The sequence below is a fragment of the Xenopus laevis genome, chromosome 5S, assembly GCF_017654675.1.
Source record: "Xenopus laevis strain J_2021 chromosome 5S, Xenopus_laevis_v10.1, whole genome shotgun sequence".
NCBI classification, from domain to species: domain Eukaryota; kingdom Metazoa; phylum Chordata; class Amphibia; order Anura; family Pipidae; genus Xenopus; species Xenopus laevis.
This window is the reverse complement of record NC_054380.1, coordinates 140,304,853-140,321,853: the sequence shown is the minus strand read 5'-3', so window position 1 is coordinate 140,321,853 and position 17,001 is coordinate 140,304,853. Positions and strand designations below refer to the sequence as shown.

At 42.0% G+C, this 17,001-nt stretch overlaps 1 protein-coding gene and 1 pseudogene across 1 annotated transcript in view; one reads left to right on the top strand and one right to left on the bottom strand.

Annotated features, from left to right (window-relative positions):
- LOC121394138 (serine/threonine-protein kinase N2-like) overlaps positions 1-1,553 on the bottom strand; it is a 44,598-nt gene extending 43,045 nt beyond the window's left edge. Inside the window, exon 1 of the mRNA XM_041564148.1 lies at positions 986-1,553. Within this exon, the coding sequence (XP_041420082.1) occupies positions 986-1,093 (108 nt within the window). The 5' untranslated portion in view covers positions 1,094-1,553. The remainder of the gene's footprint in view (positions 1-985) is intronic.
- Positions 1,554-6,359: 4,806 nt separating this feature from the next.
- Positions 6,360-7,500, top strand: LOC121394087 (annotated as a pseudogene).
- The last annotated feature ends 9,501 nt before the right edge of the window (positions 7,501-17,001 follow it).

Below are 17,001 nucleotides of genomic sequence, written 5' to 3'. Positions count from 1 at the left end.
AGCAATAACGGAGCCTTTATTGCACATAATGGATGGAATCAACTGAAAACTACCCCAGGGAAGCTTACACTCTAATTTCCCCACAAACCCAGTGTGGGACATAGAAGCCCCTGCAGATAATGGAAGTGAAAGCAGAAACCCTCCCATACTAATCATTCCTCACTGCTGGGGTATAAAATGTGTTTATAGCACAATATAGATGGTAGTGTATTTCTATCATGTACTTGACATTAACTTCAACAATGAGCCAATCTGTGCTGCCCTAAAAATTGCAGATGGTCTTCATATTGACATGGATTGTGAATGACTCTCCTTTGTATCTGCCTGATCTGATTACTGCGCTTACTGACTGTTACAATCAGAAACCAGATGTGGAGGCTAAATGCCCTTTATTCTGTTATACTGCCTGGTTGCTATGGTCATTGCTACTCTAGCAACCAAATAACCAAATCAGAAGTTCCAAAGCAAAATCCATGAGCTATAAGACCAACTGCAACCTGTCATTGAAGCCCACTGGCTATATTATACTGAAAGTCCATTATAAGGTGGAAAAGTTACACGTGCTATTGGCCAGACAGGGGTCACATGGTACAGCAACGGCTCACAAGTCTGAGACAAAGTGGGGGTTCAGTTAGTGGCCAACGGTCACCAAGAAAAGCATTAGAGACTCACTCAGAGAGAGGATTTACATTGAATGGGAAGTGTCCCAGTCAGTAAAGAAGGACAGGGCTAAGAAGTTGGATTCAATGGCTGTTATTGGTATAATTACTGCTTTATGTATTGTAAGAGCCAATCATAAGTAGAGGAGGGGGTGTAGAGAGATTAGCAGTACTGGCAGGCTGGGGGGCTCACACATTATATACGGATGCCCCTTTATCCACTCACTGCCCATAGAAATGTATGTGACAGCCTATCACAAGCCTTTCCCCCAATATTCATTTATTATTATTATTATTATTATAGGAGATATTCCCAGGGATCTTACCTTTTTCCTGAATGGAATGCATGAGATACAGGCTTTTCCATATTTCTGACCCATCGTTGTTTTTACTGTTAATAAAGCAGAAATGTGATTATTAGTCATTTGGAGCATAAAAACCTATAGCACAAAAGCGTTTGAGACCAATATCCCCAGCCAAACCCACGTATCACTCTCTATACATGTTCCCTCTATAAGAAATAGACACTTACAGGTAAATTCACTAAAATTTCACAAAAATCGAAGTAAAAAAGATGAAAAATTGGCAGAGCACTGAGCAAGGGCTGCAGAGCGCTGATCAGTTACTCGCCAACTAAAGAAATGTCACCAGGGTGGTCTAGAAACTCTCACTGGCCCATTATGACATCATAATCACAGTATGAACGCTCGCTCCTGATTGGCCAGAGTGAAATGTCATTGTTTCAAAGTGAACAATGACATCAAAAGAAGTAAACAAGAAGAAAAACAAATCTATATATATAGTTTATTGGGCAAAAATGTAATGTATAAAGGCTGGAGTGAGCGGATGTGTCATGTAATAGTCACAACATGTTCCTGTTAGTCAGTGACTAGAATGGGGACATAACTGTTAGACACAGAAAGGCCACAGCTCAGGAGCAACAGCAAACGAACGAAACAGTTATGTCCCCTGTGGCCCCACTTCTACTTACTGACTGGAGAAAATAAGGGGCATTTACTGAAACTACACTTTTTCTCACTAATAAAAACCAAACTCCCAAAACCTGAATCCCCTTAATTTACCAACATTTTCTCTTGTCAGAGCGACAAAACCTCACAATAAAATTCAATCTGAATGGTACGACTTGACTCTTCAAAAAACGTTATGAAATTGTTGTTGCTGCGGCGACTCAAATTTATCAGATTATTGAACGTAAACCAGATCAGACTTCTCTGTGACCTTGAGAGGTTTTAGTTGGAGTATTTTTCTGTTTGGAATTTTAGCAGCTTTGGGGTATAATAAAGCTCTAAAAATTCAATGTTTTTTTTTTCCTCTTAAAAATGTGAGTTTTCCCCTTGAAAAAGTGCAGCAGTAAAAGTGAAGGGTTAATAAAGAGGCGTGTAAGTGCACAGTAGCTGTATTATGTGACTGAGAGCAATACTTACAGGTCCAAACCTTGGCATATGCTCTGCTAATCACTGGACTGTTTCTGGACATCACATGAGAATTCATACACAGGCTCCTCATTACATAGTGCAGGACACCATTCAAACGCCAAAGAAACACCATGGATTTTGTACCCTGCCCTGCACTTTACACCTTGGATGGAAGTTTTGGGTTGTTCCCACAAACACTTGTAGTTCCCCCATGAATCCAGTTTTGTGGTTCACTAATTGTTTTCTTCTTCTCTTCTCTACCGAGGGTCTCACAGCTTTGCCTGCTCCGAGGGAACCATCTGATACATCTCATATTTTACCCATATTTTTACATCCTATATTTTACCCATTGGTTAGTGGGTTCCCACAGCTCGGGGCTCATAATAAAATATTGAACGTTTCTCAGACAACCGCTCATTTGTTTTTCCCATAACCAAGTTACTTTAATTTTTCCCCATATATTTGTTTTCACTGACTGTTGCCTGTTTCCCCTGCCCCACTGGCTCTTATTATTTGCCCCACTGGCTCTTATTATTTGCCCACTGCCCCACTGGCTCTTATTATTTGCCCCACTGGCTCTTATTCTTTGCCCACTGACTCTTATTATTTGCCCCACTGGCTCTTATTCTTTGCCCCACTGGTTCTTATTCTTTGCCCCACTGGCTCTTATTCTTTGCCCCACTGGCTCTTATTATTTGCCCCACTGGCTCTTATTCTTTGCCCCACTGGTTCTTATTCTTTGCCCCACTGGTGGGTAAGGAATCATCACTTGCCTGGTGGCATCTAATAGACTAGGAAACCTTTGGACCCCCAAGTAGGTGCTGAAAGAGACATAATACCTTTGGGAGAAAAGGAGGGACAAGAAATACCTGTAACTTGTCAGTCACAGAGGGAAAAGTAGCCCATAAACACCACTAGTAGATCTTCCCTGATCAGCTCAGCCAACAGCACCAATGGGCACACTATGGAAGAGTTATTAGTATAGAGAGTCCCCAGATTTGTGTGAAAGGCAACAGACAATAAGCAGACAGAGCTAGAGAACAACTGGGCAGAACACAGCTCATGTCACATGGAGCAGATACCCAGAGGGCATTTTCTGGAGCTGCCCTTGACTTCAATGGGAACCAGGCAAAAGTGCAGCTGTAAAAGCTTTCCCACTCCATAATGCTATAAAGGATAAGTCAACTTTTAAAATAAGTGAATATAAAATAGACGAGGGGGCTATTCTAAGCAGTTTTGTAATTTACATTTATTATTTATTTTCTTTTAATTGCAAGATATTAAGGGATACATGTACTGTTAATATGAATGAATTTTGTTACAACAGCGCCACCTGCTGGTCAGTTTCCCACCAGTCTCACCATCAGACATTCATCCTTCAGTTTTGGGCCCAACGCTCAACCATCACAGTCTCAATCCTCCAATTTAAGTTCTCATTCCTTAATCAACTGAATTGCTCAGTCTGACTTCTGTCCTCACACTTCAGCCAAACTATTTCCAAGTAACATTATTCCATCAGACATTCATCCCCCATTATCAGTCCTTATCCCTCAACCTTCAGCATTACTCTCATTCCCAGTTCCACCTTCTCACATTATTGCTCACATGGCAACCCTAACATTTCCCCATTATTCCTCACACCTTGATCCTCAATCATCATGAAATATCACTTTTTATCCCTCGGGCATCAGAACTTTACCTCCAACATCAGTCCTCATGTCTCCATATGATCACACATTAAATATCATAGTGACCTCCAAAAAAGCCTTGTTATTGGATCAGATATCCCTTGATCCCACCGCTATAGAATTCTGGGAAAATCTGGCAAATGACGAGTCCCAAGTCAGAAACTGCCCTATTTGGTGAGTGGCTGCCAGAGAAATTCCATGTCATGTTTCTGGCTCCATCTACAGAATGTCTGATTGTGTCTGTTGGAGATACTAATATCTGAAACCTTTAAGTTTTGTTTTTGTACCTTGTTTAATATGCAAAATTTAAAAAAATTGACATTAAACACATCACGGTGTCCCATAATACTTAGCCAAGGCCACCTTGGGGGAGGGCCCTGCTTACTATTATTGCACCCCCACCTGGGTCCCCAGAGCAGTGGGTCTAAGTCTAATGGGCCCCAAAGGGTAAAAAAAGCCTAAAGGAACTGCACCTCTGGCCACACACCCGGGCCCCCCACACCCACCACACAATATCCAGTTATACCACCCACTGCGGATGTACAGGTGGAACATACGGGAGAGAGAGACGCCGGCAGAACCATCTCTTTGTATTGCAGAGGCTCATCTCCATGATCTGCACTATAAGACTGGATTGTTTGATATGCGCTCACAAGTTTCACTTATGTCAGTGCAATAAGTTACTTTAAAAAAATTAAGGCGCTGTCCCTCCTTTTTATTGTCTTTACAGAAAAAGGAATCCCCTGGAGTTGATTTTGAAATCAGGAATCTTGTAAATTGCCAATCCCACCAGAGAGTAGAGGAGCCACATGCTGATTTTTACTGAAGCATTAAAAGCACTTTGTTTGACTTATTTTGGAGATAGCACCTTACACTATAGCACTTTTATACACACACACAAACAATCTGTGCATAGACTCTCAATGGTTCAAGACACACACAGATTAGTGTTGTAACACTTTGGTGACTGCACTGAATATTAACAATATTGCACTAGGCTCTGTCATTTGTTTATTTCAAATGCCAAGTCTTTCGAATTGTGGACAAACAGGAACAAAAAACCGCACGTAATGTGCTGCAAGGTTTTATTCATCAATAAAAGTCAATAAAGACTTGGCATTTGCAATTGCTTCTAATTGGGACAGAAGCTGTGGCACAGGAGACCTATCGTGATACGGTACAATCGACTTCCTTTTTCATTGTTTTTTTTCCGTAGCCTATGGCAAGAGAAGAGTTGAAAAAACAGAGGGCATGAAAGATGGTATAGGAGAGGAGAAAGGAAATGGAGGTTATGGACTAGAGAGAAAAATAGAAAGGTGATCAAAAATATAGTAGGAAAGAAAGTAAAGCTGAACAGCTGGTGGGAATAGAAATGGAAAAGAGAGACACAAGGAAGAGAATAAAAATAATTTAGCCCTAAAATGTTTGCCTGGCAGATGGGGAGAAACAGGGTTTCCAAAAAATAAGGAAGGACAGAACAGGAGAGAATAAATTCTACTCTGATAAAGGGGTGCACCATCACCAAGATAATGTCCTAGCTGGTAGGGGAGCAATCCCTCTGAAATCCATGAAAGGTGCTTTCCCATTCTCATTAGGGCAAGTTGGTTATAGTAAGACAACATGGAGATGATAGGGCAAGTGGGTAAACATTGGCCAAGGTAGGGGCAGTAGGACAAGATGGAGTTTACAAAACAAGATGGGCTAGATGGAGACTGAATGGCAAGATGGAGCCAGTAGAGCAAAATGGAGACAGTACAGCAAGACGGAAACATGATGGATAAAGTAGGTCAAGCTGGGGACAGTAGGGCAAGATGGAGACAGTAGAGCAAGATGGAGCAAGTAGGACAAGATGGAAACAGAAGGGCAAGATGAAGACAATAGGGCAAGACGGAGTCAGTAGGTCAAGACGGAGACAGTAGGACAAGACGGGGACAGCAGGGCAAGACGGAGACAGTAGGGCAAGACGAAAAGTAGGACAAGACGGAGACAGTAGGACAAGATGGAGACAGTAGGACAAGACGGAGACAGTAGGACAATAGGACAAGATGGAGACAGTAGCTTAAGATGGAGACAGTAGGGCGAGATGGAGACAGTATGAAATGAAGAAGACTTGGTAGATTTTGCTCTTCCTATGGTATTACAGGATAGGGAAGTTGAGGCTTACTAGGCACAGCTCAACACATGGCTATGTGTTGGAATGTCAGCTTTTATCATGGTAGTGCTTGAGCAATGGCTACTTTGCCATAGAGGCTAGGCTAAGGGCTATGTGACTGACAGCTCTTGTCATAGAAGGCTGTGGGTCTTCCTATTGTTTTTCATGTAAGTGGGCAATCTGTAATAGGCAAAGGGCTATGTTGTCTTTGACATGGATTGGAGATTCCTCTTGTGATTGGTCAACTTTGAATGATATGGAAATGAAGAAGATTTGGTAGGTTTTGCTCTCCCTATGTTGTTACGGGATAGGGAAGTTGAGGCTTACTAGGCACAGCTCAACACATGGTTATTTGTTGGAATGTCAGATCCTGTCATGGGATGGTCTTTCCTATCCTTATTCCAGTGAGATATTTTGAGGTTGAGCTGGGAGTGTTTTGCCAGGATGGATCCTGAAGAGTGCTTGGGTAAAGCACTCAATTAGGATTATCGTGGATGAGGTTGTGAGTTGGGAGAGTCAATTACGATACATTGCTGAGGTGATTTTTTTTGCCATCGGAGGAATTGAGAAGAAAGAAATCTTAGCGATACAAGAATACCTGAGAAGAGGCATTTATGATGTCACCTTTGATGGAGAAGGGATTTATCTGTGTTTCTTGAGTAATTGGAGAGAAACCTTCCAAGATGAATGGCTTCAGGGGTTCAGGATTGTGTCTCACTTTCCAGAGGAGGAAATAACCCTGGTGATTAAATCTTACTCACTGTTTGTTCCTCTGAAAGAAGTTGAATTTGTCCTACGGAATTTATTGCAAAAAAGTGAGTTTTGTTGGAAAAGTCTTTAATGAAATTGGTGTTTGGGCATCAAAATATAAGTTTAAAGTTACTTTTAAGGAAGATACTTTTCTGCCAGCAGGATTCCGTCTTGGAAATGCAAACCTGGATATTTTCTTTCCAGGAATGCCAGAATTTTGCAGAAAATGCAGACTGTATGGGCATGGAGCAGAAACCTGTAAAACGTGTTCTAATTGTGGCTGTTTTGGCCATGGATTTAAGGGTTGTACTGAGCCAAAAAAATGCAATCTTTGTTTACAGGTAGGACATCTGTATGCGAAATGTCCCCAGAGAAAAGGAAGAAAAGAAAGTATTGTAGAAGAAAAACCTGTTCCTGTTAAGGAGGACTTTGCCGAACTGCAGTTAGCTAGTTCTTTTGAGGAGATTTTAGCAGGTGAATTAAGGTGTGGTGCAGATCCTGTTTGGGGGATGGGTGAGATTGAAGGGTCAGCTGTTACAAAAAAGAGAGGTAAAATAAAAAATGATCCTGACATTGCTGTGGAGAAAAAGAGTCGGTCTGTAAGTCAAGTAAGACCTCCCTCAAGGGGAGAGGTGCTCTACGATTTCTGGAAGGAGAAATCTGACTTAGAAATCAGGACATTTTTTGAGAGCTGGACAGAAGAAGAAGAAAAAAAGATCTTTTAGAAAAAGGGTGGATTTAGAGCGAATCTCAGAAAAAGAAAATTTTGGATTTTATGAGAAAATGGAAATAAAAATGTTTTTAATTTAAAAAAACAAACAAAAAAACATAAGAAAAAAATATTTTGGTGGAAGTGATGTTGTGAAGTGATGGTGGAGGTTATATCTGTCATTGCTTTATTACTGGGAAACCTAGCTTGGGCAATGGCTAATATCACATAGAGGCTAAGCAAAGGGCTATATGACTGATGGCTCTTGTCATAGATGGCTGCAGGTCTTCCTTTTGTTTTTTCATGTAAGTGGGCAATCTGTAATAGGCAAAGAGCAATGTTGTCTTACAGGCAAACTTTGACATGGATAGGACAGTCCTCTTGTGATTGGTCAACTTTGACTGATATAGAAATTCTGAAGACTTGGCAGTTTTTTCTCTCCCTATGGTATTACGGGATAGGGAAGTTGAGGCTTACTAGGCAAAGTTCAGCACAAGGCTATATGTTGGAATGTCAGCTGTTATCATGGGAGTGTTTGGCCAATGGATAATTTGCCATAGAGCCTAGGCAAAGGAATATGTGACTGTCAGCTATTGTCATAGAAGGCTGTGGGTCTTCCCATTGTTTTTCATGTCAGTGGGCAATTTATAATAGGCAAAGGGCTATGTTGTATGACAGGCAGTCTTTAATGTGGATTGGACAGTCCTCTTCTGATTGGTCAACTTTGACTTATATGGAAATGAAGAAGACTTGGTAGGTTTGCTCTCCCTATGGTATTAGGGGATAGGGAAGTTGAGGCTTACTAGGCACAGATCAACACATTGCTATGGTTGGAATGTCAGCTTTTATCATGGGAGTGTTTAGGCAATGGCTAATTTGCCATAGAGCCTAGGCAAAGGGCTATGTGACTGACTGCTCTTGTCATAGAAGGCTGTGGGTATTCCTATTGCTTTTCATGTAAGTGGGCAATCTGTAATAGGCAAAGGGCTAGTTGAAGTTGGAGCTTACTAGGTACAGCTCAACACACGGCTTTGTGTTGGAATGTCAGCTTTTATCATGGGAGTGCATACGCAATGGCTAATTTGCCATAGAGGCTAGGCAAAGGGCTATGTGTTTGACAGCTCTTGTCATAGAAGGCTGTGGGTCTTCCTATTCTTTTGTATGGAAGGGGGAATCTATAGTAGGCAAAGGGCTGTGTGTCTGACAGCTCTTGTCATAGAAGGCTGTGGCTCTTCCTATTGTTTTTCATGTAAGTGGGCAATCTGTAATAGGCAAAGGGCTATGTTGTTTGACAGGCAGTCTTTGACATGGATTGGAAAGTCCTCTTGTGATTGGTCAACTTTGACTGATATGGAAATGCCGAAGACTTGGCAAGTTTTGCTCTCCCAATGGCATTAAGGGATGGGAAGTTGAGGCTTACTAGGCACAGCTCTAAACATGACTATGTGTTGGAATTTCAGCTTTTATTAAGGGAGTGCTTGGGCAATGCCTAATTTGCCTTAGAGGCTGTGCAAAAGGCTATCTGGCTGACAGCTCTTGTCATACTAGTCTGTGGGTCTTCATATTGTTTTTGATGTAAGTGGGCAATCTGTAATAGGCAAAGGGCTATGTTGTCTGAAAGGCAGTTTTTGACATGGATAGGACAGTCCTCTTGTGATTGGTCAACTTTGACTGATATGGAAATGCTGAACTTGGCAGGTTTTCTCTCCCTATGGGGGATAGTGAAGTTGTGGCTTCCTAGGCACAGCTCAACTCTTGGCTATGTGAAGGAATGTTGGTTTTTTTATCATGGGAGTGTTTGGGCAATGGCTAATTTGTCCTAGAGGCCAGGCAAAGGGCTATGTGGCTGACAGCTCTTGTCATAGAAGGCTGTGGGTCTTCCTACTGTTTTTCATGTAAGTGGGCAATCTGTAATGGGCAAAGGACTATGTTGTCTGACAGGCAGTCTTTGACGTGGATTGGACAATCCTCTTGTGATTGGTCAACTTTGACTTATATGGAAATGAGAAGGCTTGGCAGGTTTTTCTCTCCCTATGGTATACGGGATAGGGAAGTTGAGGCTTACTAGGCACAGGCCATACATTGTTTATGTGTTGGAATGTCAGTTTTTATCATGGGAGTGCATGAGCAATGGCTAATTTGCCATAGAGGCCAAGTAAAGGGCTATGTGGCTGACAGCTCTTCTCATAGAAGGCTGAGGGTCTTCCTATTTGTTATTTCATGTAAGTGGGCAATCTGTAATAGGCACATGGCTATGTTTTCTTACAGTCTTCTGTGATTGGTCAACTTTGACCAATATGGAAAAGCAGAATACTTGGTAGGTTTTGCTCTCCCTATGGTATTACAGGATAGGGAAGTTGAGGCTTATTAGGCACAGCGCAACACTTTTAAGTGTTGGAATGTCAGCTGTTTCATCGGAGTGCTTGGGCAATGGCTAATTTACCATAGAGGCTAGGCAAAGGGCTATGTGACTGACAGCTCTTGTCATAGAAGTCTGTGGGTCTTTCTATTGTTTTTCATGTAAGTGGGCAATCTGTAATAGGCAAAGGGCTATGTTGTCTGACAGGCAGTCTTTGACATAGATAGGACAGTCCTCTTGTGATTGGTCAACTTTGACTGATATGGAAAGCTGAAGGCTTGGCAGGTTTTTCTCTCCTATGGTACTACAGTATAGTGAAGTTGAGGCTTACTAGGCACAGCTCAACTCTGGCTATTTGATGGAATGTCTGCTTTTATCATGGGAATGCTTGGGCAATGGCTAATTTGTCATAGAGGCAGGCAAAGGGCTATGTGACTGACAGCTCTTGTCATAGAAGGATGTGGGTCTTCCCATTGCTTTTCATGTAAGTGGGTCATCTGTAATAGGTAAAGGGCTATGTTGTTTGACAGCCGTTTTTGACATGGCTCGGAAAGTTCTCTTGTGATTGGTCAACTTTGACTGATATGGAAATGTTGAAGACTTGGCAGGTTTTCTCTCCTATGGTATTATGTGATAGGGAAGTTGAGGCTTACTAGCACAGTGCAACACATGGGTATGTGTTGGAAATGTCAGCTTTTATCATGGGAGTGCTTGGCAATGGTAGGTTTTGCTCTCCCTATGTTGTTACGGATAGGGAAGTTGAGGCTTACTAGGCACAGCTCAACACATGGTTATTTGTTGGAATGTCAGATCCTGTCATGGATGGTCTTTCCTATCCTTATTCCAGTGAGATATTTTGAGGTTGAGCTGGGAGTGTTTTGCCAGGATGGATCCGGAAGAGTGCTTGGGTAAAGCACTCAATTAGGATTATCGTGGATGAGGTTGGGAGAGTCAATTACGATACATTGCTGAGGTGATTTTTTTTGCCATCGGAGGAATTGAGAAGAAAGATCTTTTAGCGATACAAGAATACCTGAGAAGAGGCATTTTATGATGTCACCTTTGATGGAGAAGGGATTTATCTGTGTTTCTTGAGTAATTGGAGAGAAACCTTCCAAGATGAATGGCTTCAGGGGTTCAGGATTGTGTCTCACTTTCCAGAGGAGGAAATAACCCTGGTGATTAAATCTTACTCACTGTTTGTTCCTCTGAAAGAAGTTGAATTTGTCCTACGGAATTATTGCAAAAAAGTGAGTTTTGTTTTGGAAAAGTCTTTAATGAAATTGGTGTTTGGGCATCAAAATATAAGTTTAAAGTTACTTTTAAGGAAGATACTTTTCTGCCAGCAGGATTCCGTCTTGGAAAATGCAAACCTGGATATTTTCTTTCCAGGAATGCCAGAATTTTGCAGAAAATGCAGACTGTATGGGCATGGAGCAGAAACCTGTAAAACGTGTTCTAATTGTGGCTGTTTTGGCCATGGATTTAAGGGTTGTACTGAGCCAAAAAAATGCAATCTTTGTTTACAGGTAGGACATCTGTATGCGAAATGTCCCCAGAGAAAAGGAAGAAAAGAAAGTATTGTAGAAGAAAAACCTGTTCCTGTTAAGGAGGACTTTGCCGAACTGCAGTTAGCTAGTTCTTTTGAGGAGATTTTAGCAGGTGAATTAAGGTGTGGTGCAGATCCTGTTTGGGGATGGGTGAGATTGAAGGGTCAGCTGTTACAAAAAAGAGAGGTAAAATAAAAAATGATCCTGACATTGCTGTGGAGAAAAAGAGTCGGTCTGTAAGTCAAGTAAGACCTCCCTCAAGGGGAGAGGTGCTCTACGATTTCTGGAAGGAGAAATCTGACTTAGAAATCAGGACATTTTTTGAGAGCTGGACAGAAGAAGAAGAAAAAAGATCTTTTAGAAAAAGGGTGGATTTAGAGCGAATCTCAGAAAAGAAAATTTTGGATTTTATGAGAAATGGAAATAAAAATGTTTTTAATTTAAAAAAACAAACAAAAAAACATAAGAAATAAATATTTTGGTGGAAGTGATGTTGTGAAGTGATGGTGGAGGTTATATCTGTCATTGCTTTATTACTGGGAAACCTAGCTTGGGCAATGGCTAATATCACATAGAGGCTAAGCAAAGGCTATATGACTGATGGCTCTTGTCATAGATGGCTGCAGGTCTTCCTTTTGTTTTTCATGTAAGTGGGAAATCTGTAATAGGCAAAGAGCAATGTTGTCTTACAGGCAAACTTTGACATGGATAGGACAGTCCTCTTGTGATTGGTCAACTTTGACTGATATAGAAATTCTGAAGACTTGGCAGTTTTTTCTCTCCCTATGGTATTACGGGATAGGGAAGTTGAGGCTTACTAGGCAAAGTTCAGCACAAGGCTATATGTTGGAATGTCAGCTGTTATCATGGGAGTGTTTGGCCAATGGATAATTTGCCATAGAGCCTAGGCAAAGGAATATGTGACTGTCAGCTATTGTCATAGAAGGCTGTGGGTCTTCCCATTGTTTTTCATGTCAGTGGCAATTTATAATAGGCAAAGGGCTATGTTGTATGACAGGCAGTCTTTAATGTGGATTGGACAGTCCTCTTCTGATTGGTCAACTTTGACTTATATGGAAATGAAGAAGACTTGGTAGGTTTTGCTCTCCCTATGGTATTAGGGGATAGGGAAGTTGAGGCTTACTAGGCACAGATCAACACATTGCTATGGTTGGAATGTCAGCTTTTATCATGGGAGTGTTTAGGCAATGGCTAATTTGCCATAGAGCCTAGGCAAAGGGCTATGTGACTGACTGCTCTTGTCATAGAAGGCTGTGGGTATTCCTATTGCTTTTCATGTAAGTGGGCAATCTGTAATAGGCAAAGGGCTAGTTGAAGTTGGAGCTTACTAGGTACAGCTCAACACACGGCTTTGTGTTGGAATGTCAGCTTTTATCATGGGAGTGCTTACGCAATGGCTAATTTGCCATAGAGGCTAGGCAAAGGGCTATGTGTTTGACAGCTCTTGTCATAGAAGGCTGTGGGTCTTCCTATTCTTTTGTATGGAAGGGGGAATCTATAGTAGGCAAAGGGCTGTGTGTCTGACAGCTCTTGTCATAAAAGGCTGTGGCTCTTCCTATTGTTTTTCATGTAAGTGGGCAATCTGTAATAGGCAAAGGGCTATGTTGTTTGACAGGCAGTCTTTGACATGGATTGGAAAGTCCTCTTGTGATTGGTCAACTTTGACTGATATGGAAATGCCGAAGACTTGGCAAGTTTTGCTCTCCCTATGGCATTAAGGGATGGGAAGTTGAGGCTTACTAGGCACAGCTCTACACATGACTATGTGTTGGAATTTCAGCTTTTATTAAGGGAGTGCTTGGGCAATGTCTAATTTGCCTTAGAGGCTGTGCAAAAGGCTATCTGGCTGACAGCTCTTGTCATACTAGTCTGTGGGTCTTCATATTGTTTTTGATGTAAGTGGGCAATCTGTAATAGGCAAAGGGCTATGTTGTCTGAAAGGCAGTTTTTGACATGGATAGGACAGTCCTCTTGTGATTGGTCAACTTTGACTTATATGGAAATGAAGAAAACTTGGTAGGTTTTGCTCTCCCTATGGTATTACAGGATAGGGAAGTTGAGGCTTATTAGGCACAGCACAACACTTTTTAAGTGTTGGAATGTCAGCTTATATCATGGAAGTGTTTGGGCAATGGCTAATTTGCCATAGAGGCTCGGCAAAGGGCTATGTGACTGACAGCTCTTGTCATACTAGTCTGTGGGTCTTTCTATTGTTTTTCATGTAAGTGGGCAATCTGTAATAGGAAAAGGACTATGTTGTCTGACAGGCAGTCTTTGACATGGATTAGACAGTCCTCTTGTGATTGGTCAACTTTGACTGATATGGAAATGCTGAAGGCTTGGCAGGTTTTTCTCTCCCTATGGTACTACGGGATAGTGAAGTTGTGGCTTCCTAGGCACAGCTCAACTCTTGGCTATGTGAAGGAATGTTGGTTTTTATCATGGGAGTGTTTGGGCAATGGCTAATTTGTCATAGAGGCCAGGCAAAGGGCTATGTGACTGACAGCTCTTGTCATAGAAGGCTGTGGGTCTTCCTACTGTTTTTCATGTAAGTGGGCAATCTGTAATGGGCAAAGGACTATGTTGTCTGACAGGCAGTCTTTGACGTGGATTGGACAATCCTCTTGTGATTGGTCAACTTTGACTTATATGGAAATGAAGAAGACTTGGTAGGTTTTGCTCTCCCTATGGTATTACGGGATAGGGAAGTTGAGGCTTACTAGGCACAGGCCTATACATGTTTATGTGTTGGAATGTCAGTTTTTATCATGGGAGTGCATGAGCAATGGCTAATTTGCCATAGAGGCTAAGTAAAGGGCTTTGTGTCTGACAGCTCTTCTCATAGAAGGCTGAGGGTCTTCCTATTGTTATTCATGTAAGTGGGCAATCTGTAATAGGCACATGGCTATGTTTTCTTACAGTCTTCTTGTGATTGGTCAACTTTGACCAATATGGAAAAGCAGAATACTTGGTAGGTTTTGCTCTCCCTATGGTATTACAGGATAGGGAAGTTGAGGCTTATTAGGCACAGCGCAACACTTTTTAAGTGTTGGAATGTCAGCTGTTTCATCGGAGTGCTTGGGCAATGGCTAATTTACCATAGAGGCTAGGCAAAGGGCTATGTGACTGACAGCTCTTGTCATAGAAGTCTGTGGGTCTTTCTATTGTTTTTCATGTAAGTGGGCAATCTGTAATAGGCAAAAGCTATGTTGTCTGACAGGCAGTCTTTGACATAGATAGGACAGTCCTCTTGTGATTGGTCAACTTTGACTGATATGGAAATGCTGAAGGCTTGGCAGGTTTTTCTCTCCCTATGGTACTACAGTATAGTGAAGTTGAGGCTTACTAGGCACAGCTCAACTCTTGGCTATTTGATGGAATGTCTGCTTTTATCATGGGAATGCTTGGGCAATGGCTAATTTGTCATAGAGGCCAGGCAAAGGGCTATGTGACTGACAGCTCTTGTCATAGAAGGATGTGGGTCTTCCCATTGCTTTTCATGTAAGTGGGTCATCTGTAATAGGTAAAGGGCTATGTTGTTTGACAGGCCGTTTTGACATGGCTCGGAAAGTTCTCTTGTGATTGGTCAACTTTGACTGATATGGAAATGTTGAAGACTTGGCAGGTTTTTCTCTCCCTATGGTATTATGTGATAGGGAAGTTGAGGCTTACTAGGCACAGTGCAACACATGGGTATGTGTTGGAATGTCAGCTTTTTATCATGGGAGTGCTTGGGCAATGACTAATTTGCCATAGAGGCTAGGCAAAGGGCTATGTGACTGACACCTCTTTTCATAGAAGGCTCTGGGTCTTCCTATTGTTTTTCATGTAAGTGGGCAATCTTTAATAGGCAAAGGGCTATGTTGTCTGACCGGCAGCTTTTGACATGGTTAGGGCAGTCCTCTTGTGATTGGTCAACTTTGACTGATTTGGAAATGCCGAAGATTTGGCAGGTTTTTCTCTCCCTATGGTATTACGGGATAGGGAAGTTGAGGCTTACTAGGCACAGCTCTTATGTGTTCGAATGTCAGCTTTTATTATGTGAGTGCTTGAGCAATGGCTAATTTGCCATAGAGGCTAGGCAAAGGGTTATGTGACTGACAGCTCTTGTCATAGAAGGGTGCGGGTCTTCCTATTGTTTTTCATGTAAGTGGGCAATCTATAATAGGCAAAGGGCTATGTTGTCTGACCGGCAGCTTTTGACATGGTTAGGGCAGTCAATCTTTGACATGGATTGGAGATTCCTCTTGTGATTGGTCAACTTTGACCGATATGGAAATAAAGAAGATTTGGTAGGTTTTGCTCTCCCTATGTTGTTATGGGATAGGAAGTTGAGGCTTACTAGGCACAGCTCAACACAGCAGTATGTGTTGGAATATCAGCTTTTATCATGGGAGTGTTTGGGCAATGGCTAATTTGACATTAAGGCTAGGCAAAGGGCTATGTGACTGACAGCTCTTGTCATAGAAGGCTGTGGGTCTTCCCAGGCAAAGGGCTATGTTGTCTGACAGGCAGTCTTTGATGTGGATTGGACAGTCCTCTTCTGATTGATCAACTATGACTTATATGGAAATGAAGAAGACTTGGTAGGTTTTGCTCTCCTTATGGTATTACAGGATAGGGAAGTTGAGGCTTATTAGGCACAGCTCAACACATGGTAATGTGTTGGAATGTCACCTTATATCATGGGAGTGCTTGGGCAATGGCTAATTTGCCATAGAGGCTAGGCAAAGGGCTATGTGACTGACAGCTCTTGTCATAGAAGTCTGTGGGTCTTCCTATTGTTTTTCATGTAACTGGGCAATCTGTAATAGGCAAAGGGCTATGCTGTTGACAGGCAGTCTTACATGGATCGGAAAGTCCTCTTATGATTGCTCAGCTTTGACTGAATATGGAAAAGAAGAAGACTTGGCAGGTTTTGCTCTCCCTATGGTATTTGGGGATAGGGAAGTTGAGGCTTACTAGGCACAGCTCAACACATGGCTATATGTTGGAATGTCAGCTGTTTCACCGGAGTGCTTGGGCAATGCCTAATTTACCATAGAGGCTAGGCAAAGGGCTATGTGACTGACAGCTCTTGTCATAGAAGTCTGTGGGTCTTTCTATTGTTTTTCATGTAAGTGGGCAATCTGTAATAGGCAAAGGGCTATGTTGTCTGACAGGCAGTCTTTGACATGGATTAGACAGTCCTCTTGTGATTGGTCAACTTTGACTGATATGGAAATACTGAAGACTTGGCAGGTTTTTCTCTCCCTATGGTACTACAGTATAGTGAATTGACGCTTACTAGGCACAGCTCATCTCTTGGCTACGTGTTGGAATATCAGCTTTTGTCATGGGAGTGCTTGGGCAATGGCTAATTTGACATAGATGCTAGGCAAAGGGCTATGTGACTGACAGCTTGTCATAGATGGCTGCAGGTCTTCCTATTGTTTTTCATGTAAGTGGGCAACCTGTAATAGGCAAAGGGCAATGTTGTCTGACAGGCAGTCTTTGACATGGTTAGGACAGTCCTCTTGTGATTGGTCAACTTTGACTGATTTGGAAATGCCGAAGACTTGGCAGTTTTTCTCTCCCTATGGTATGACGGGATAGGGAAGTTGAGGCTTACTAAGCAAAGCTCAATACATGTCTTTATGTTGGAATGTCAGCTTTTATCATGGGAGTGCTTGGGCAA